The 22,472-nt window shown below is 34.9% G+C and overlaps 2 protein-coding genes across 4 annotated transcripts in view; one reads left to right on the top strand and one right to left on the bottom strand.

Moving 5' to 3' along the window:
* Positions 1 to 10,600, top strand: part of LOC129253823 (TPR repeat-containing protein DDB_G0287407-like) — a 36,453-nt gene extending 25,853 nt beyond the window's left edge. For 2 of the 3 annotated variants that reach the window (XM_054892250.2, XM_054892249.2), the window contains 7 exons: positions 7 to 125; positions 1,694 to 1,826; positions 2,866 to 2,988; positions 4,297 to 4,440; positions 5,455 to 5,538; positions 6,237 to 6,395; positions 7,945 to 10,600. In XM_054892250.2, coding sequence (XP_054748225.2) covers positions 7 to 125; positions 1,694 to 1,826; positions 2,866 to 2,988; positions 4,297 to 4,440; positions 5,455 to 5,538; positions 6,237 to 6,395; positions 7,945 to 8,052 — 870 coding nt within the window. In that variant the 3' untranslated portion in view covers positions 8,053 to 10,600. Of the gene's footprint in view, positions 1 to 6; positions 126 to 1,693; positions 1,827 to 2,865; positions 2,989 to 4,296; positions 4,441 to 5,454; positions 5,539 to 6,079; positions 6,137 to 6,236; positions 6,396 to 7,944 lie in introns of those variants that run through there. The other variant, XM_064095367.1, reaches the window with a different exon arrangement.
* Positions 10,601 to 11,570: 970 nt separating this feature from the next.
* LOC129253824 (lysosomal protective protein-like) lies at positions 11,571 to 22,157 on the bottom strand. The gene is made up of 9 exons (XM_054892251.2): positions 21,786 to 22,157; positions 20,568 to 20,679; positions 19,989 to 20,126; positions 18,968 to 19,126; positions 18,591 to 18,682; positions 18,054 to 18,138; positions 16,625 to 16,789; positions 15,633 to 15,808; positions 11,571 to 13,852 (listed from the first exon to the last, which is right to left on the bottom strand). The coding sequence occupies exons 1-9, from the start codon at positions 21,947 to 21,949 to the stop codon at positions 13,519 to 13,521; spliced, it is 1,425 nt and encodes a 474-aa protein (XP_054748226.2). The 5' UTR covers positions 21,950 to 22,157; the 3' UTR covers positions 11,571 to 13,518.
* Between the last annotated feature and the right edge of the window lie 315 nt (positions 22,158 to 22,472).

Genomic DNA, 22,472 nt, shown 5'->3' with positions numbered 1-22,472 from the left:
TTGTAGGCTGGTGGTCCAGAGAAGATGGAGGAATGTTACAGGAAAGCACTGGAAGATCTCAACAACAACCCAGATATGGACAGAGAAGAAGTTGCTATTCGTTATGAGAAGGTTGCAAGGGTCCTGTAAGTAACATTGGTCTTCGCTATTGTCAGGACCCTATTGGTTAAAAGTTACAATCATGGTAGCTTCCATGGTAACACTGCTCAACATCCAATCATAATTAAGGATTCCATGGGAGTTACCATTGGATCTCAAAGTTACCATAATGGTTATGTTTATGCAGTGGGGTCCTGCACATTAATCTAGTAGAAATTATTTAACAGGGGGCATCTTTTTCAAGAGGAGCTCTTAATGAAGTTCTTATACCAAAGATACTACAAGGGGAAGATCGGACACTTCGACGTTTTTTTGAAACGCTCGATAAATGCTTATGGGGAAGGGCGCCCAACAGCGTTGAGTAAGTAAACCTTTGCATATCGGCATGCGACTATGTATAAAACATATGGGGAAAATGAGAGAGGGGACTCTGGAGAGAGCTCAAGGGTGGCACATTAGAATAATTCCATGTTTGAAATATATTCATCCCAAATTTAAGGGGGAAAAAATTGAATGAAAAAATTTGCAAATGTAAAAATCGTCTATTCCTTCACCCCTTCACCATTTCTCTCATATGTTTTGTAAACAACCATCTCGCGATATGCAAAGGTAAAAAAAAAGGTTGTTACTTACTCAACGCTGTAGGGCGCTCTTCCCGAGCGTTTCATTATGCGGTCTATGTACTGTCCGATCTTCCCCTTGTAGTATCTTTGCTTATACCAACAACCATTATTAGTTATTGAAATATTACTATCTAATTTGTTGAACACAACTTTGGGAGTAATATCTCTTACAATACATGAAACGCCATTAGGTCTAACTAGTTTGATTTACATGGAGACCTATTCTGCTATGGTAGTAGACATGATTACTGTGGTGAATCTCCTGGTTTCATGACATTTGCTCCACTCCAAATTCCACAAGTTAATGGAATAACCAAATGCAACCCTGGATTTAACACTACCCTATCCTAAACCTAAGTAACCCTAATCCTAACATAAAACCCTATTGCAACCCTAACCGTATATCGTAGACAAAATAAAACCAGGAGCAATTGTTGCCAGAGCAAATGTTGTGTCACCAGTCTCCTTAACCCCTGCTGTAACAGGGTAGGGGTCTAAGGGCAGAGAGCAGAAGGGGGCAGGTTTCTTTCGCAAGTCCAATTTTTTTTATATTGAAATGGAAAACTTTCAGACAGTCCAAATCTTCGCAAAATTGGGAAATAATGATAATACCAACATGTTTAGATAGCGCATATCACTGCCAAATTCGTCTCTATGCGCATTCATAATGTAGATTTTGGCCAGCCAGTACATACATGTATTGTATTTTCTTTTCGTATATTTTGTTAGAGTTTGTTTATGCATTCCACATCATAAAAGATGATAGTGTATGACAGAAAAAAATGCATTAATATATTGTTATATATATATATATATATATGTATGTATTAAAAGTTTTCTTTCAAATGCAAGAAAAAATATATATGAAAATAACTTCTGTTTTATAAGAACCATTGACATAAATTCCATCATCATTGCTTTTTCCTCGATTCATTCATAAACACATTTCTTTGTTTTTGTTTGAATAACAGAATGCAGGCCAGTCAGCTGAAGTCTGGTTACTCAATCTTAGAGACAGCCATGCAGATGGAGATGGATGAACTTGGGGCTAGGGAGGAGAGAATGCTGGTTCTCTATGATCTGATTGCCAGTTGGAACAATGAGGTTAACACTGGTCTTCTTTTTATTTGATTATACTGCAAAATGACTTTAAAGTGAACATGAGCTAACCAACACTGTTTAAGGTCTCTCTTTGACTGTTTGTTTTAAATACGTACTCTTGGAGTATGCCTTTTGAGATAGCTATTTGATGATGTAGAGAATAAATAAGCCTGTGATTTTTGTCTCGCCTGCATAGCAGAGCGAGACTGTAGGCGCCGCTTTTTAAGCAGCAGCGATTACGGCATTGTCAATATTGAAATCTTAACCAAGATTAAGTTTTTGAAATGTCATCATAACTTGGAAGGTATATGGACCTAGTTCATAAAACTGAGACATAAGGGTAATAGTGTATCACTGAAGATCCTGCCTGAGTTTCAGGTCACATGATTAAAGTCAAAGGTCACTTAGGGTCAACAAACTTTGGCCATGTTGGGGGTATTTGAGGAATTGGAAAAGGGGCCCGGTCAAAAAATTTCCTGTGGCGGATTGAGGGGAGGGACGGAATCAAGCCCCCCCCCCCCCTCCGGGTCTATTAGGGTCAATGCAGTATGAAATATTGAGTTGTATGTTATCATTCAATTTTATATGAGACTACACTGCTCAGAATATTGCATTATGTGTTAGGAAGCGAGTCAGATTCAGTATAATGTAAATGTATTTGAAGACTTGAGCTGGTGTTATTCAAGGCTTCTGTATTCCCTATTAGCTTAAATTCATAGGATTTATTGCAATCAAATGAAAATAACCAAGGATAAACAATTCCAAGACTGACAGTTTTTAGGGTATGTTATGACTTTCTTTTGATACCTTACAAATTTGGCATTTGTATGCCTCTACCAAACTTATTTTTGGTCACATCATGTTTTCCAGTCATCCTTGTGATCTTCCTATTTTCCTAATATTCAAATTCCTTTCCATTAAAACCCTGTTATTACATCTTCATTTGATGTCTAATTATCATTTCATTTTAAACAGTCATTCTCTTCCTCAATTTTGACCGATTAATATAATTTGATTATTTTGTCTCTCTTTTTTTGAACAGCTACTAACACTGCATGACTTCATTACAACAAAAATGTTTCCCAACCTCCGTCCATCGATCTCTTACCGGCGCAAGTCCCTTGCTATCAGCAAGAAGTTTGTTGACAGGGATGAGTCCTTTAAGGTAAGGAAACTATATAAGACGATGCCAAATTGCAGAAACTGAACTGAATTCAGACACTTGCAATTTTTGTTTTGCTCTTTAGCATTGTTTGTCTCGCCTTCCAGAGGTAAAGACAAGGGTAAGACCTCCAGTTGGCATATCGTCAATGGGTTGTTAAAACCTTGCACCTCAAAATTAAATTTATATGCTAAGTCTATCCGAGAAAAATGTTGATTTGAATCAATAGAGAAAAATCAAACAAGCATAACGCTGAAGTTTCATCAAAATTGGATGTGAAATTAGAAAGTTATGAAATTTTAAACTTTTCGGTTATTTTTCACAAAACAGTTTTATGCACAACTCAGTAATATTCAAATGAGAGCCAATGATGTCCCTCACTCACTACTTCTTTTGTTTTTTATTGTATGAATTATACAATATTTCAATTTTTAAAGATTTAACAATAAGTATCAACTTGACTGAACCACAAGAGAAAATTGAATAATTTATATTTCATATAATAAAATACAAAAGAAAAAGTGAGTTGGTGACATCATCAGTCCCCTAATTTGCATACCGACCAAGATGTACCTATAATTTAAAAATGTCATAACTTTCTCATTTTACATCCAATTTTGATGAAATTTTCAGTGTTTTGCTTGTGATGCTTGTGGGAATTTTACACTTATTATTCAAATCAATTTTTGAGGTTGAACTTGTCCTTTAAAAAAACGAGAACAGCTCAGAAAAAGATCAAGTCTAGAGTGACATAAGTAGCATAGGTCTATTGCCAGAAAGATTTCTCCACAGGAATAAGGAGATTGTTTTCAGATGATACAAGGTTGCCACCATCGCAATATCTCTAAAATAGAGATTTTTTTAGCTTCCCTCAAACTATTAACACCCCAGTGAATATATGACTGCCATCCATCAAAAAATGTAAAATATTACATTTGTGGGACAATGAGCAAGTATGGGTTATTCATGAATTGGGTTAGCATTGTGTGCGAAAGGTGGTATGGGAAATTGCATATGAGGGTCAAAGGTCATTTGATGTCAAAGTTTATCAGCTAAATTCTCTTGTGACTAATAACTCTACAATGGTTGTAGATGTTGTATGAGTACCTTTATGTGATGGTGATGTTGGAGATCATATATTTAATTTATGTGTATTGGCATGAGACTTTAAATATACACTGATTTTGAAATTTGTCAAATATAGAATGAATGAAATACCTTTCTCAAATCTAGATATAGTATAAATAATGACATAGAATATTTCTGCCCCTACAAAAAAAAAACATGTACCATCCTGATTTTTATTTACAGTTCAAACGTGCATTCTCACTGATGAAACTGGCATTTAACCTTAAGACATGGTATGTGTTGAGAGGGGACAATGAAATGTCTGCTACTGAAGCTATGGACCTGGGCTTTGCGAGTCTTAAGGAAGCCAAACAGCTTTTCACGGAGGTAGGCATTGATGTAAAAGATGGATTATTATCGAGATGAAGGATATTGGTTATCAGTTGATGAGAGGGTAATCTAACCATATTTTTTATGTTGATGATTTTCACAGAGCTGCCAATTCGTATAATTTTTTGCTATTCAGTAGGATTTTTAAGGGGGAAGTGACACTAAATAGGACTTCTGCTTGAAAATAGGATAAAGAGCAATAAAGAATATAATTTTTTCACCTTTAAAGTTGGCAGATCTGTTATCATAATAGATTGATGATGAGGGCAATGATGTTGAATTTGATGATCATGACGATGATGATGATCGAGATAATGATGGTGATAATGATGGTGATGATGATGACGATGATGGTGATGATGATAATGATGATGATGGTGATAATGATGGTGATGATGATAATGATGATGGTGATGATGATGTTGGTGATGATGATGTTGGTGATGATGATGATGATGAAGATGATGATGGAGATGATGATGATGATGTTGGTGATTTTGATGATGGTTAAAGACTACCAAGATGGCCATGGAAAAATCCATGGCAATAACTGATATCTTGGTGAAAGTGTCAGTAGTAGTCAGTAGCTGTACTAGTAGTAGTAGAAGTAGTGGTGGTGGTGAAGATGTACATAATACACCTAAATTGGAATATGGTAAAGGGTGTATCAATAGTTGGAAAATCATTGGAAACTGTTCATGTATATGGCCCATTTTATTGTATACCAACTTGGTGTCTTACATGCAACTGAGATAGATATACTACCATACACATGCAGTGGCTATTGTTGCTTCATTCGGCATAGCAAACCAAAATTAAATTAAGCACCATCATAGAATATTTTCCTTGTCATATATAGTCGTATATTTAACGTGCGATTGCCGAGAAAACAAACTATTTATGCATGCCTACATGAATTGCCAGCTTACAGTCCCTCTAGCTATTTCTCTAATACTATCTATGATAAATTTCTGAATTGAAAACATTGTTTTATTTTGGTATATTTTGTAGCTGAATGACAAGGGACATTTGGCTGAATGTTTGATGAATGAATCCCTCCTGGTTGGTGAAACAAAGCAAGTGGATGCATTAGAGGTAAACCAACACTTTAGTCAGGAAAAGGTCTTTGATCTTTAAAAAAAAAGACTTTCATTAACCCGTTATTGTACATATTGAATCCTTTGTTAAACACTATGTGACCTGGGCTATTATTCAAATTGCATTGCTCTTTGATTGAGCTCACTTGGACTATGTTTTAATTGTATTGCCCAGCAGGGAGTGGCTTATGCAGTATCCCATTAAGAACTCATTGCTTGCTGGGTGAATTATTAATTTATAAGAATCAGCAATCCATTTTTCAATTGTGAACACCATTTAATTAAATTGGTAAAAAGTAAAGATAATCAGTAATTATTGAATATCAGCTGAAAACACAATTCATGTTGGAATTATAGATGATATAACATTTTTGAGCAAATACAACTTGCTATTTCAATATGTGTGCAAGTCACTGCAGGGGATTATGCTGCATATTCAGACCACTTTCATTAAGTGAAGGGTTTGCAAAACAGACTAAGTCTTGGTACACTTTTGGGGTTTGAATAATTGCAGAATGCCATTCCTTCATATTGTCAATATTTTCAAGAAGGCTGAGGAGTTCTGCCTTGAGGCAGAGTAGTGAATTTGTTGACACAAGATGCGCAAGACTCGTAGAAAAAAAAAATCTGACATGGTGAGATCTCCATGCGTTTGGTCTTGAATAATGAGGGAACGTCATTCCTTGATATTGTCAGATTTTCAAGAAGGCTGAGGAGTTGTGCCTTGAGGCTTACGGAGAGATGAGCGTCCTATCTAGTCGACTCTTCACCAACATGGGAATCCTACTGGAAGAGATGGGTCTCAAGGATGAAGCATATGATTACTTCGTCAGGAGCAGGGAGATCAAAGTAGCTGTAAGTTCTTTAAAAAAACGAAGATATATCTGGGAGAACAATTCATGAAACATATAGGTAGTAATTTTCACTGACTGTTGTTATAAGCTACTACAAATCCTTGCATGTGATTGGCTGAGAGCAAATTTGTTGGTGAAAATCACTTGACAAAATTTGTGATGTAATGCTCCCCACAGTGCTTGATTACTGTGTAAGCTGATGAGCATGGTTTGGATTTGTGGTGAATTAGAGACATTTAAACATTAATATTTCTTGACCAATATTATCCTACCTACCTCCTCATCTTATTCTGAAGAAACATGGTTGCTATCTGCTTGTTAATGGGGGGGGGGGGGGTACTAAGCCTATCTAATCCAAAGAAATGTAATATAAATAGCGAGTGTGTGACATCATCTGCTCCTTTTAGGATGTGTTGTGAAAATAAGCAAGGTTTGGCAATTTCCTGGGAAATTGTGGGAAAAACTGGTGTAAACTTTTGAATACTGGGAAGTATGTAGATTTACAGGGAGCAATGTTAGGGCTTGGAAGGAAAAGCCGGCTTGAACCCAGACTGGAAAGATTAGCATAATTCTTTTCTGGGTCTTGGATCAGCCCAGAACTCTGAGCCTCCAAACAATTGCACACTGCTGCTGTGCATAGCGTTAATGATACAGCGAAGCCTGGCCTCACTCGATGCATGCTAGCTATGCTGCCAATATCCATCCTCTGATCTCTGGTGCTAGTGCATTTTCACATCTGGCGTTATTAAACTAATTTCGCCTTAATTTTTGTCTGAATTAATAAATCCTTAGAGCCATATTGGGCATCAGGAACGGCTTCATTTCGGCTTCAATCTTGACGTCATTGTTAGAATTCTCAGTTAGGCGCCTTCACTCAACTCCACCGTAGATATGGGCTGAAGTAGCCCGCTCTCGTTATTTTGGTCGCTTACTTAGTCCATATTGATATCATTATGGCAAAGGTGAAGTCTTAGAATTCAAATGACGCCGTCAAGATCGAAGCCAAATACAGCTATTACGGATGCTTGATGTGGCTGAAATCCAGGTTAAGGATCAATTAAGTTTGATATTTGGGAATAAATCTGAGCTCAGTTCACGCATGGAGGTTAATGGTTCATATTATCTTGTGTTTATTTGTTGTTTTTCCAAGATGTAACATCAGCTTCTGATCTTTGCTCATTTTAGCTATCAACCCAAACTCCGAGTGCCAGCCCGCCTCAACTCCCAATTTTAACAGGGAGGAACAGGAAAATGCTAGAATATGCTTGAGAAACACTTTGGCAAAACCTGATAATAGTATTTCCCTGTACTTCCAACAAATTATAGACTGCGGCAGTATTTACGGGTATTTACCACAAATCTTTCCCCAATCCTGCCAACCCTGAAAATCAACTGTTTTTTTCATGCTACATCCAATTTTAATGAAATTTTCAGTGCTATGCTTGTGTGATTTTTCTCCATTTATTCAACTCGAGTATTTGTTGGGTTGGATTTGACCTTGACTTTTCTTTTATTATGTGATAAATTTGATTCCTTGTGTTTATCAATAGGTGTTTGGGGCTGAGCATCCTCAGACTCAGCGACTGGATAGAGTACTGGCAGAGGATGATTATGCTGCAATTGCAAGACGCAGAAAGACCATAGATGAGAACTATTAGATATACCAGTAAGGTTGTTCTCAGTCGTCACAGTTCATGACTCAACTCTCTTTCAACCATTAGCCTTACACCCATGCAAGAATGATCACAGATAGATAAAGGTACATGCTGCATCTCCATTCAATAGCCCCTGATCAAAATTTAGTCACTTTCAAGGGGCAGTTCAACCGATGGAAAGTTGATTTTGATAACAGAGTTTGATTTTGTGAAGTCACAGATGAAAGCTCCTCCATATGTCATGTAATGATAATTCGCCAAAATACAATTTTCTCAAGAAATTGAATGTAATTTTGTTTGTCCAATGGATATACCATCAGACGCAACTATTTTCCCTTCAATAAGAAAGATATTTTCATTAATAATAAATTTGTTAAAGGATTGGAATTCATAAAATTTGTGATACATAATATGAGGAAGCATACAACATATTCAAAACTTCAACAATCCATGATTCTCTTATTCTTTAATGAATATTCATCAATCCTTCACCAAATAATTTTCTACATGTCTGCTTTTATTAAAACCAACAGTATCATGTTTGAACTTCCCATTTAAAAGTTACTTTGTTATGGATGTCAACAAACTGCATTAGCTATCCATGTATGTCATTATCCTGACAATATGTAAAAGACACAGTGCAAGATTCCAAGGCTACATGCAGGTCAAAAGATAGATGGCATAATTGATTTTAAAATTTTATATTCAAACGGATGACCGAGCAGTACATCAAACATCATTTGCGCTTTTCACTTGTGTCGGGTATCGTTAGTGGAAAGAGGTGTTATTACTGCTGCATAATGCACACGAGGTGCATTGATTAACTTGGATGGGATGGAATCGGATTGGGGTATTAACAATTATGACCTTGTCCCTTTCCTTCTTAATTTTATCAGGGATAATGTAAAGATTGAATAGATGCACTATTCAGACAACTGTGATGTTTGAAATATTGTGTCATATCAGAATTCTATGTTGTTAAAGTGAAGTTTGATGTTTTTCATTATATACTGGATGTCTTAAGCTTAAGTGGAGACTAAATGTGAAAGAATTGGTTTTGTTCTGATTTTGTCCATTCTGTGGATTCAGTTCAAAGTAACAATGTTAGGTTTGAATTGATCTTTTAGTCTGTGGAACAAATCCATTGAAACAAAAATTGCAATGTGTAAAGAAACTCTTAGTGTTATTTTACAGCTTTATATAATAAAGAAAGAGACATTGCAGACTCTACACCTATTGATGTTCGAATATTATGCAAATAAAGTTCTCTCAACATATACCTAATTGAGCTACCTATTATTTAACATTTTTTTTTCATTTTGGGATTTTTTTATTAAGTTATTCAAAGTCTTAGGCAATAAAGCCATGTAGAATATTTCTAATTTTAGTCAAATTGAATTGGTATAATCTGCTCATACACTATTAGTCACAGATAATGACTAGTACTCGTTTTCTTTTCCTATGCATGCCGTAGCTCTTTCATAAAGATGTATGTAAATAGCAATAGATTTTTATGAGACTAACACTTTATAGACCATGTTCTGTGTTTTTGTATGTCCAAGAGTGCAAGTATTTTAATGTTTTTTTTTATGACTTAAGTATGATTGATTTTTTAAAAATAATTTCTGTAACTTTGTGTGAACATAATTTATAAATTTTAATGACATCTTTTTTCTGTATTATTCACTTCTGTAGAAATGTCACAGCAATCATATCATTGTATATTTTTTGTAGAAAATCTATTTATGTATTGTAAACAGCATAAAGTTTTGAAAAATCTTCTCACCGTCATTTAATCCTAACAGGAGGGGGGGGGGGTGAATCATGCAACAATAACTGCATTTTGACAGTGAGGAAAATAGAATGGCAGATATATATATGTATACATGTATTTTGTAAAGGAAGAAGAATATTTTCACTTTTCATCATGACATACTACAGGGGTGTGAGTGGTCACAAAGAAAAAACATCTGAAAAGAGCTGAAGAATATTTAAAAAAATCTGAAATAGAAAGAGCTCCCATACTTTTTGTAAAGAGAAAAGCCAAAAATAAGCTTAAATTAAGGTGAAAAAAAAAAAAAAAAAACTCTCACACCCCTGATACTAGTAAAACACATTCGACTTCTATAATATATGTACATACTTTATTTTCAATATTGTTGGGACTGTATATTTGTGTTAATTGTGTAACAAAAAAAAAAAAAAGATCCAAAGAAAGCAAGTTTATTGCAATACAGCCAGATTAAAAAAAAAACCTTGATTTGTATATAAGTCAAAGGGATTGTGCATTCACAAGAGACAAACAGGTTGGAATATTTTGTATAAGGATCAAAGCATTAGAATGATGATTGGCTGTAATACATGCACATGTACAGTTCATGTACGAAAGTATTTTGTATCCAGTTACATCAAACAAGTAAAAATGTAGACTACAAAATAAACATGTATTTTTCATTGGAAAATACTATTACTATGACTATGATTTGATGTAAGATCAGGCTTCTGGAAAATGTACATGCATATACTCAATAAACTTTTAGTACAAAGGAAATACATGTATTATATGTGTGTTCTCTGTTGCTTTTATAGACTGTGCAAGAGTAATTCATTCTACCATGTTATTGACCCTTAAGCCCAGCGCACGCTACAAATCACATTAAGCATTCTATATGAAAGTTCCAAGAAGTGAGATTCTTTTATTTGAAATTCAGCATAATGCTAGGATTACTAAAATTGGAATTTTGCTTTGCTGCAAGCTTTTGGTTGCAGTAAAGTCTAAATCTGCATAGAGTGGCAGCTGATGCCGACATTTCAATTTGGAATTGAATTTGCTTTTATTCCTACAGGGAAGCTCGAGAACATGAAGACGTGTTGTGTTTAGAAGTATTGTGATTCCATAGTTTTGTACACAGAAAAACTTGATATTTTTTTTTATTGAATCGATTTGCAGAAGAAATGTGCTCAAATGGATGGAAACCTACAACTCTTAACTATATTTTTTGTGATTCCCTTTCTGACATAGGAAATTACCCACACATAAGGGAATTGACAATACATAAAATACAAAATATATAACAAATAATGTATTTCACTGTTAGGAACCTACAAATACAAAAATATTTGAACAATTCTCATAATTCATGAATCAAAACTATAATTCTTTTGCAATTATCCAGTACTCTTTTGAACAGTAAATCATGGGTGTCCATGATTTATTAATTAGAGAGGATAACGAAGACTTTCCTAAGGAAAATGAAATAATACAAAGAAAGTCATTAATTACAACTCATATCAGAGTGATACAGCAATGATGTATCTAGCCTTTGATTTTAATAGTCAAATTTTCGGACTTATTTTCTTCATTTTTCCTCACTGATTTATTCAAATATTACACACTGTACTTTGGGCACTACATAAAGTATTCCATCATTTGTGAGTTTAACCGATTTTTTTTTATTCTCTTAGAACTACATGAGGTTTACAAAACAAAAAGAATTTAGAAATTGTGTCCACATTATTAATAATTTCATAAATTTATTTTATTTCAAATCACATTTTCATAGAAAAAGTTATATATACATGTACATAGAGTTTACATATTTCATTTACAAACAGTACTTTTGCTTTAATAGGCTTGAGTGTGAGTAAAGTATAAGCTGGCATAACTAAATAATAAAACTCATGAGAATATATGACGTCTTTTCTTGAAAAAAATTATCTATCCTTTTTTTTACATTTATACATAGGAAAAGTGATCTTATTGATAGTCCTGAATCATTGAATTATAATATTGCTATACATGTAGTCAAAATAACCCTATACACCATCAAATGCTCTTGACAGTCAACATAAAGATGGATGATGGGGTTGATTATTACAATTGATCATACACAATAATTAATACAATCAACCATACAAATCAGCCCCATGTTCAATCACTAAGCTTTATGTTGCAAGACAATTTTCCTGGTATTTCTGTTACCATGGTTATAATATCATGTTTTTAGGGAGAAAACTGTTGAAATAAATTGAGTTATTCAAAGTGATAGAATAAAATGTCTTGCATTATAAGCATGAAATTGCTAAAGCCTGTACATAGCTTTGGTAATTTCCCAAAATGTGTCTAATCACTTTTCCAATTCATTACTAGGCCAGGAGACGTGGCGGTGAAATCTTTTCACAAGACTATAACGCGATGCGACAAGCTGGGAGAGCCCCCATCACACTGCCTAGTTGGGTTTAAATCAATAGATCTAAACACATTACTTCAAATTTTGATGATTTTTTTTCGTTATAAAAAATATATCACACCTGAGTAATTGATTACAAAAGCTGAGTCTTTGAGGAAATCTTGGTTAAGAACAATGAAGAACATTTCCATACATACCGGTATATAAGAAAATATGTGGACTATACGAAAAGCACTTACTGCAATAAATCCTACCCATTAGTTGAAATATAAAGAATTAATAATGCTATTCTAATTTTAGAGAAAATAGAGGGATACGTGTGTATGATCTTGCAAGTTTTAATACAAGTTTGATACTATACTGATTAAGATCAAATGATAATGAAATTTGTAAAAAGGAAGCAAAAGGTCATTTTGTATTAGGGTGTAAATTAGCTGAATGAAAACCTTCCTGATGGTGGATCAAAGAACATTTCCCTACTAAATATGTATTCAGTGCTGGTTTTTATGACATTATTATTCAGGCCAAATAATGTTGATTCTATAAACATAATATGGCAGTGCATCGATAAAAAATCAAAAGTGAATCTGGCAACAGGGAATGCCATGGTTGTACATTACAAGTTAGCTGGAAGATGCATGATTGACAATTTTTAAATGAGAATTTCATCTAAATATCTATGTGACAGTACGACATATGTACATATGATGCCAGGCATCATTCAGAGAATTACAATATATACATTATATTCATGATTGCACAATTTTTTTATTACAGTAGATTAGCTCACCATATAAAATTACTCCACAAAATGAAAATTACTGTAGAATGGCACTTATTCATGAGCATTTCCATCTTTTAATCTAGGCCTTTTAATAATACGAAAATATCTGATATTTATTTTCCACTTGATGTCAAAATAATGAAAGTCTGCTTTTATATAGCGCTAACACACTGGAAAAATGTCTCTTCGCAATTTAATGATATATCATCACCTTTAGTCATGGTATACCAGCTTGCCCGAATATAGGTCAATATAATAATTGGCCTGAATCAATACATTTAGAACAAGGGGTTAATTCTTGATAAGTGAATACCAAATTTTGGCTATAGACGTTTTTCATCATACTCCTCCTAGACATCAAATAAAAAACAGTATGATAAAATGCAAAATGTGTATTTTCCTGACATCGCACCACGGGAGTGGTTAACATGAAACCAGTTAACATGGAGATGAATGCTTGTGACATCACACTTCTGTAACCTATACCAAGTCTACTTATAAAGGTTGGTTATTCAGGAACTGCGTGATCATATGGTATGCCTCAGCAGGCTTCCACATCGGGACCAAGTGACCTGACCCCTTCACCGTGGCAGCCGTCACATTCAAGAACTCGTGGGCGAATCCAGCCACCTGCGTGCCAACCTTCCATGGACGTCTGGATGTCTTTTCGGCTTGGTGGAGGTCCTTCACGAACCACTGCGCACCGAGGAAGTTGCAGACGATATCTGCATCGCCGTTGTAAAAGAGTCCCCTGTACTTGGTGAGCATTGATTCAATCAGCGGCTTGACAGACTGATATTGCATTGTGTAGTTACCATTTACAGCATCACTGTGGGGGATATTATAACCAAATAATACACATCATTGGAGGCATTAGTAAGAATTATTCACTATTACTCGCTGAGTGTAATTATTCTAATGCCTGGACATTAAATGCCCACGTAACGTGCCGTATCTTGAAAAAAATATTCCTGTTTTGGGGGACATGTATGATATCCACTTGTCAATAGAAGTGGCCCCCTGTGATTATATTCATTATAATCATGAAAGGTCAATAGAACTAGTCATTAGTATAAGTCAGTAGCTGAAATAAATAATAATAATAAATACTACAGGGTATTTCTTAGTCTACCGATTCCAGTGCTCACAGCTTTTTGAAGAATTACTTCCTGCCGGTACCCATCTACCACACCTGGGTTGAGTGCAGCACATTGTGGATCAATTTCTTGCCGAAGGAAATTCCGCCATGGGTAGGATTCAAACCCACGACCCTCTGATTCAAAGTCTGGAGAATGATCCACTGGGCCACAATGCTCCACACACGAATGCTTGATCTCATGACAGATTTTAGCCAATCATTTTTTTAAGGATCCATATTTATATACCATTTTATAAATGATAATGGCAGTGCATTGAGAAATAGATTGGAAGTTTAAGCCCAGCCAAAGCCTTGGTAAATAGTCAATAATCATCTGACTAGCAAATCTCACAAAGTGAAGTGGCAGTCAAATATTTTTGCAACCACCTATTCTGCATGAAAATTTCAAATATTAAAATCTTAGATATCTTTCAACCTCTCTTGTTGATGTTTTCATGTTTCTTTAAAAGGCTCTTTTTGCACCTCACAGAAATTTAGTGATTAGATAAAAGGGAGTTTCAGCGAGAGATTATATCCTTAAGTTTTAGCCCGATCCAAGCTTTGGAATAGAAAAGAAAAAAAATCAAGCAGATATATTGTATTGTTCAGGCACCCGATCAAAATAGATTTATGTGTAAGATCAGAAAATTAATCCTGTAGAACACACTTTCATTTCATATCCTCCACATCTTAATTGTTTAGGGCACATCCATTCATATAATATACTAATGAATTGGAAAAGTGATAGATGCATTTTGGGTAGATGTATTTTGGATGATTAAACAAAGCTAAAGACATGCTTGAATGACTGGTTTGTAATACTAGTAACTCAAAGAAAGTGAGTGAAATTAATGACCAAATTGATGCACTGTGGTGGTTCATGACGATCAAATAAACAACAAATCGGTCGTAAAAATGAAATTAATATATTGTATCATTTTTAAGAGGCTGTTTGGGAAGGGAGTATTGCCAACATCATCATCCTTACCATCGGCTCCATTATCAATATTTTCATCGTCATCATCATCATCGTCATCGTCATCATCATCATCATCATCACAGTCATCAAAGTCATCACCATCATTAGCATCATCACCTATCACCACAATCTTTTCAGAATCATCACATAATTTCCATCATCATAATTTACTCATAATCATAATAATTATCTCCAACATTACCACCACCAATATAATAATGTTTACCATGATCATAAAGGAATCACAGTGCATGAAATGTTTGGATGTCCTTTAGATGAATGATTCTTTACAAATTCAGGGAAGTGTTTCATGAAAAGCTTGGTTAGCGATTTTTCACAGACTAATTTGCTCTCAGCCAATCAGATGCAAGGATTTGTAATAGTTTAAACAATGGTCAATGAAAATCACGGACTACCATGTTTGTATCATGAAATGCCCCCCCCCCCCCCGCCATCCTGTTCATCACCAAGATAATCCCCTTCATGACTTACCTGCAGACCTCCCAGGGCTGTACAGACGCAGGTATATGGAGAGCTAACCTGACATCAGCCCGACCAAGATAGGTTGTTACAGCAGTGCTATCACTGCATTCAGGATCTCCTACTTTAGAAGTCATGAAACCATGAGATGCATAGTGCGTTGACCTCAAAGAAGAATTGGTCTGTGCCTGCATCGATATACAAGCAAACCATGAAAGAAAGATTCCAGTAAAGGCAATGATGACAAAATGAATTCAAACTGACTCAAACATGATGACAACCAGATGTTTGTGTGTACATCTACATGTAAAAGCTATGGTACAAACAGAAGGCAGAAGCACTGTTATAGCACACACAAAAGTATTACTGAAAGGGAGCAGTGCTGAAAAATCCTGTCAAAGGTTATTTGTCGAGTTGCATGCAAAACTGAGCTTTGCCCATGCTTCTCATTGACCCGACGTGTCAGTATACGCAGTCATGAAATTGGGCCAGAGGGCTTTTTTGGACCGATTTATTTAAAGCCAATACAAACCAGCACCCACCTCAGGCCTTAAACTACGAGTACACAAATCTGGTCAGGTTACCCATAATGCAACATTCTGAACAGTGTAGTATTCACATGTAGGCCCACTGGAATCACAACACTTTCTTTACTTTTCAATACATTATTCATACCACAATTATTATGTTACCAAGTATGAAAACAAGTATTTAATTATCTTCAATACTGTTTTCTAAAAAGGTATGTTTTAAGACTAGCTATTTTACACATGTGTAACACACAGTCAATGGGAAACCACAGTCAATGCTGGTCAGTTCGCTCTTGCTTTAATAGGTCCTTGCACAAGAAGCACTGTTTCCTGTTAATTAATGAAAGCAAATTTAATTGTTTGGTGTGGGCTAATTCATTATAAACATACTAATAAAGAGGTATTGATCTCTCAGATACGTTGCCACCAAAAAAATGTAAAAAAACAAAACAATACCTTGTGAGAACTACTCACCTTTTCAAAATGCTTTGGATGTGGAGTCTTGTAATGGATTCCCAGTGCAGACCAAAGGTCAAATTGATATCTTTTGCTTTGAGTAGGGATCCCTCCAGCACAGTCCTGATATATGTTGTAGGTGTTGATACCGCTTCTATATATAAATGATTCTGCTATATCACACTGTGAATTCAAAAGATATTAAGAGAAGGATAACAAAAAAAATGGATGAAAACTCCATGAGGGTTGCTTTCCAATTAATATTTTATTGCATTATTAACTAATACTTAACTACACGTAAAAATACAGAATTAGGTTTCAATATTTTTTGATATTTTAAAGATATAAACCCCATTTTTGGTTAATAGTCACAATCACACAAATCATCGCATTACAATAATCAATTCTGATTTGAGAAAACAATTCCCTATGATTATTAATGATAAAGATGCGCAGGCTTGATATTGGAAACAAGTCGAACGACTCTGGCAGTCTCATCTGCATTACACTATTCATTGTGGCAGCAGTGCTGACTTTGAAAACAACTACATGTACAATGAATGATTTTTTTTTAAAGAGAGAACAGACATACATTTGGTTTGTTCACCTCAGATGGCCTTTCACAAATTCCTAGTGACCCGAAATTACATTTGTCCATTATATGAAACTTTGTGGAATAGAGAATTACATATGAATCTGACTTCAGATCATTGCATCTTATGGCGGTGATAACAGAGGGGGCTTCCAAGCAATGAGCTAGGTGCTTTGCTATGTCAATGCAGACATTTTTTTTTTAGGTATACTTGAGCCCCCAGTTAGAAATTACCATAAAAACAGCATCCAAACTGAATTGGTCTATACTTGCAAAATTACCTTGAAAGTTCATTGATCCTAAATGACCTTTGACCTTGATCAAGTGATTTGCAACTCATGTCAGATGGTCAGTGATAATTACATTTATGTCCAAGTTTCATGCAAAGGCCTTATACTTTCCAAAAACTTAAATTTGGTTAAGATTTCCATGTTGATACCACAACATAAACAAAGTTCATTGAACCAAAATGACCTTTGACCTTGATCATGTGACCTAAAACTCATGCACAATTTTAATTCATGATGACATTTAACAGGTGGGACCAAAAATTCATGTCTGCACTTTTTTTATATTGTAATGTTCAATGATTACTTGAGTAGTTCACAATACTGACCGTTTACCAAAGCTTTAGACAGCTAGGCTTTAATTATTGCTTAATTCCTTGATGATAATTGAGACTAATCTTTACTTTGAATCAAGCATTTTTCTGTAAAATGAAGGCAGAATTGAAGGTATTTGTACATCAGCTATGCAATTAGCTATCATCTTCAAATTATGTTTTCAGCTCATTTGCATAAAGGTAATGAAAATACGTACAGTAGATGAATACTTTTATACTCAGATTATACTTACCGCATCTTTGCATTGCTGGTCTGTAGGCTGGAAGAACTGACAAACACCATTTTCACAGCAATATGTCTGAAGATCATTCCAAACGCTAAAACAAACACACATAAAGTCATTGTTAAAACATTTCAAACATGTAACAATGGAATGCAAATGTAACTATAAAGGTTAATAAGAGTTGTATCCAGCAAAGTCGTGACTGAACAATCAAGTAATTCAATTTAAACAATATATTTTATCTTTTTTAGCAAATATGTGAAGATTGATAAATACATATCTTTCATGTCTAAGAATATGAATCTATACATGTATGAGGTTTTAAGGATTATGTGATCATCTCAACATCTATGATACCATCATTTGCATCATCACCCATCATCATCATCATCAACCTCTTCATCATTATCATTACCATAATTATCACCATTACTATCATTATCATCAGTCCCACAACCACCACCCCAACCACTATCATCATCAATCATCATCATTATTACCCCCTCATCATCACCATCATCATCATCTCTATGCTTCATAACTTACTCCTGATCAAATAGTGCATGATAGTAGCCAAAGTAGATGGCAGAATCATAATTGCTTGTTACGTTTAGTAGACCATTCCCAATGGCAAAACCCTGAAATAAAAACAAAACAAAATAAAATATATATGTATCTGTCTCCATTGAGCAATACAACATATCAGGGGCATGAATCTGGAGAAGACCGTCGCCATCAGAAAAGTGACGCCTATAGTCTCACTCTCCTATGCAGGCGAGACAAAAAAAAAACAAGATCTAGATCTCCAAATGAATTGATGCATTTCCTTTCATAATCTTCATAGCTACAGTTAGGACATAGATACTTCCATAGCCCTCCCCTCCTCCCATCTCTGATGAAGTAATTCTCTGTTCTGAACTAACCTCCAATTTAATTGATGTGTTTCCTTTCATAATCTTCAAAGCTAGAGTTGGGATGTAGATACCTCCATAGCTCTCCCCCGTAAGGTAAAAGGTGTTATTGAGGTATTCTGGAAACTTGACAAAAAAATTCTGAAGAGCCTGGAAGTTGTCATCTGCCACCTAAATACACAAAATTCATGAATATAATAAAATCGGTTAAAAAGAATAAATGTAAAATCTCAAAGGGATTATGTGTGACTATGATAGTATCTACCAGATATTCAACTATGAATTAACATTTCTAACCTCTGGTCATTGGATTGGATTGGATTGGATAGCACCACACTTAAACTAATTTTTTAATCCATACTACAGAATTGTAGGTTTTTCCCCCTTATTATTCATTATTCATGACAAAGAGAATCATTTTTACAAATCAATGGAAATACATAATCGTTTTTTTTTTGGCATAATTGTTTTTTAAGACACTTTTTACTGAAAAATCAAAGTAACATGTTGAATAGGTAGGTTACAGGCACACAATAAAATATTACAATTCTTGTTGACAACAAGTATCTAAATGCAAGATTTTATTTGACTACGGTAATAGGATATAAACCCCCATTAAGTTAAAGCAGGAAAAATTGGGGATATCTCACATACTAGTAACACAAGATCTGGTCACATTCATACATATGGACAGTTATATGAAAGACAACCCTTGACAAATATGATACTAAAAGGTTGTCTATTAAAAAGACCAATAAGTGGAATAGGCTTTATAAACAGGTGGTCTGCGTGAGCAGATTCTTGCTTTGATATTCTACAAAGAAGACAATAAGGTCAAGGTCTTTATGACCACATGGCCCTATCTTACAAAGAGTTGTGATTGATTCAAAGTGTCATAAAAAGTTATGAATCTTAGAATGATCACAATTTGAATTGAAGTTGAGTTGAATTTGAGTCAAGATTGCTATTCTTTCTAAAAAGGGTCCCCCATTGTCTTTTATAGGACAGACATGTAGCTGCTAAGAGTATTTACCTGATCATCATCTGTCTTGATGTCTCCTGAAGGTGAATAAGAAAAACCAACACCAGCTGGACTCTCCAAGAAGATCACATTAGCCTGTTTGTTCCAGCTGTAATCATTGAGGTACAGTGTAGCCCCATCGTTGTTCACCTGCAAAAATATAAGTAGAAAATCCTTGCATCTGATTGGCTGAGAGAGCAATACATTTCAACGAAAACCAATGATGTTTTTTATTTATATTTTGTAAAGCCAAATAGGGGTTGATATTTTTTTTTCTTAACAAGGTTGTAAAACAATAAATTTATTTATTTACACAGAGACAAGTAGCACCTTTATAGAGACAATGAAGAAAATGATTTTGTATACAAAACTTTTTAGGAGTTGTATTGGTAAACCTGGCATTTTGAAGCAACATTGGGTCACCATACAAATTAGATTTAGAGTTTTTACGGTGTCATAACATTTTCATTTTGAAACGGAGTTTAACAGGTCCTTTTCTAAATTGTTTCTCTCTTTCTTCTCTGTGCATTAAAATGGATTTCCTCAGGGTTTTGTTCTCCTTTAATAGAGACTCTTACAGACGTTACTTACATGAAACGGACCCAATTCTGAGAGATAGCCATCCAAGGAGCTACAGCCTGGTCCACCATTCAACCAAAGCACGACAGGATCCACAGATGGATTGCTCTGGGATTCAACAAACCTGAAGAAAAAAAAATCAAGAAAAAAAATCATTCAATAAATAATGAAATAACTTGATTCAAGCAGAAGTAATGCATCAAGTATTAATCTCAGCTGGACTACGTATATCTATTTCAACACAAATTATTTTCTAACAACCAATTATTAAACCAAATGTTACAAATACAGAATGAAAGAAAGAAAATAAAAAAAAAAAAAGGAAAAAGAAAAGAAAAGACAAAAAAGGAAGAAATAAAAAGATTTTTTTTAAATAAAGTGAAGAAAGAGAGGGGAAAAATATGAAGAATAAAAAAAAAAGAAAATAGAAACAGGAGAGAAAGGGGAAACAACAAAAAAAGCAAAAATAAGTCACAGAAAGAAAAAAAAAATGAAAATGGAAATAAAAAGGAAGAAAGATGAAGAATGAATGAAAGATAAAAGAAAATGAAAAGAATAAAGAAAAACATTTTTTAAAAGAAGAAAGGAAGAAAGACAGAAAGGAAGAAAGACAGAAAGATGCCAAGAGAAGGAAAAAAATAAAGAAAGAAAGAAAACAGAATGAAAAGAGACAAATAAAGGGAGAATAAAAAAAAGGATGGAAGGAATACAGATTACCATGATAGCATCGATCCTTGTTACTACCAGCAGCCATCAATTTTGAGCAAGAAAGAGCATCATGTGATGACCCTCTAGCCATGCTAGCTATTGTAAATATTATCCTAAAATATCGTGAAAGACAAAAGATAAGAATGTTTTCAGAATTACCATGCACTTATCTCATTCAAGCATTATCAATTATGATAATAAATTTACGCGCTCAGCTCAGCAAAGCATATGCATTGGAGTCTAGGTTGTAAAGCCAGAAAAAATTAAGAAAAGGGTAAGACTAACTTAGAGCTCACGTCCGTGACGTCGTCAAGGTCAGGATTCAGAGTCAGGAGTGGCTCTATGCAAAAAGTGACACCAGCAACGCATCCGCGACAGTATAGGCTAGGCCGGTGGGAACGGCAGCCAAGGCCAAGAGCAGAGCTAGAGCGTCTAGCGGTATACCGCTCTGCTTCGCTTCGCGGTCTAGACTAAAGGCCCGCTCCTCATCCCGATCCCCATGACTGTGTTTCTAATACTTGCCAATAATGAAACAGTTTGTCACCCGTCGCATTCAGATATCCAGAATATTGCTTGAAAGGTGGGGCACCAGAAGGAATTCCAGGTAAATTTGTGACTTCATCTGGAGCATATGCTGCAAAGCATGAAGCTGCCAGGAGGAAACTGGTTAAAATTCGATAAAGCATTTTGGCAGATATAGATTCACTCAATCTCTATCTGTACCGTACCTTGATACAGTCTTGGCCGCGCCAACGTACGAACGTAGAGCTAGAGCTGAGGGCAGCAACACACGACAGTGTTGCTTTTAGGAAGGTCCACTCGATACGCGCATAAAAATGAAGTGCGCGCACAATTTGGTAGGCATGCCAACGAAACCATGAACCGACGCGATACATTCAGAGATTAATAACAAAATAGAGGTAAAATAACAGATTATGACAAGACTAAATCCCAAAAATAGAAATAGAAAAATATAAAAACAATTGAAAAAAAATGTACCACATTTCAAAATTAAAAATATTACCAGATTATTGTCTTTTGTTTTTTTAATTCTTCAGTAAACAGGATTGATTATGCCATCAAATAAACCAATCTGCTAATTTCACCCCGATTTAGTCAAGCTCATTTTGTGACCGCTATTAAGCTCCGCCCCTCACTCAGCGCACTTTTTTAGTAAATTGTAGAGTTGATTTTTTTTTATTTCCTCAT

Source organism: Lytechinus pictus, chromosome 2 (genome assembly GCF_037042905.1).
Source record: "Lytechinus pictus isolate F3 Inbred chromosome 2, Lp3.0, whole genome shotgun sequence".
NCBI lineage: Eukaryota > Metazoa > Echinodermata > Echinoidea > Temnopleuroida > Toxopneustidae > Lytechinus > Lytechinus pictus.
This window is presented reverse-complemented; position numbering and strand designations above follow the sequence as displayed.

Bases quoted from the DNA above. Each gene is read 5' to 3' on its own strand.
- LOC129253824 (XM_054892251.2), bottom strand. From the start codon at position 21,949: ATGCTTTATCGAATTTTAACCAGTTTCCTCCTGGCAGCTTCATGCTTT. The intron at 18,139-18,590 runs GTAAGTTATGAA...TGTTTGTTTTAG, and splicing joins CATGCACTATTTGATCAGGA to CGTTTGGAATGATCTTCAGA. The intron at 13,853-15,632 runs GTAAGTCATGAA...TATCCCCCACAG, and splicing joins CAGCCCTGGGAGGTCTGCAG to TGATGCTGTAAATGGTAACT.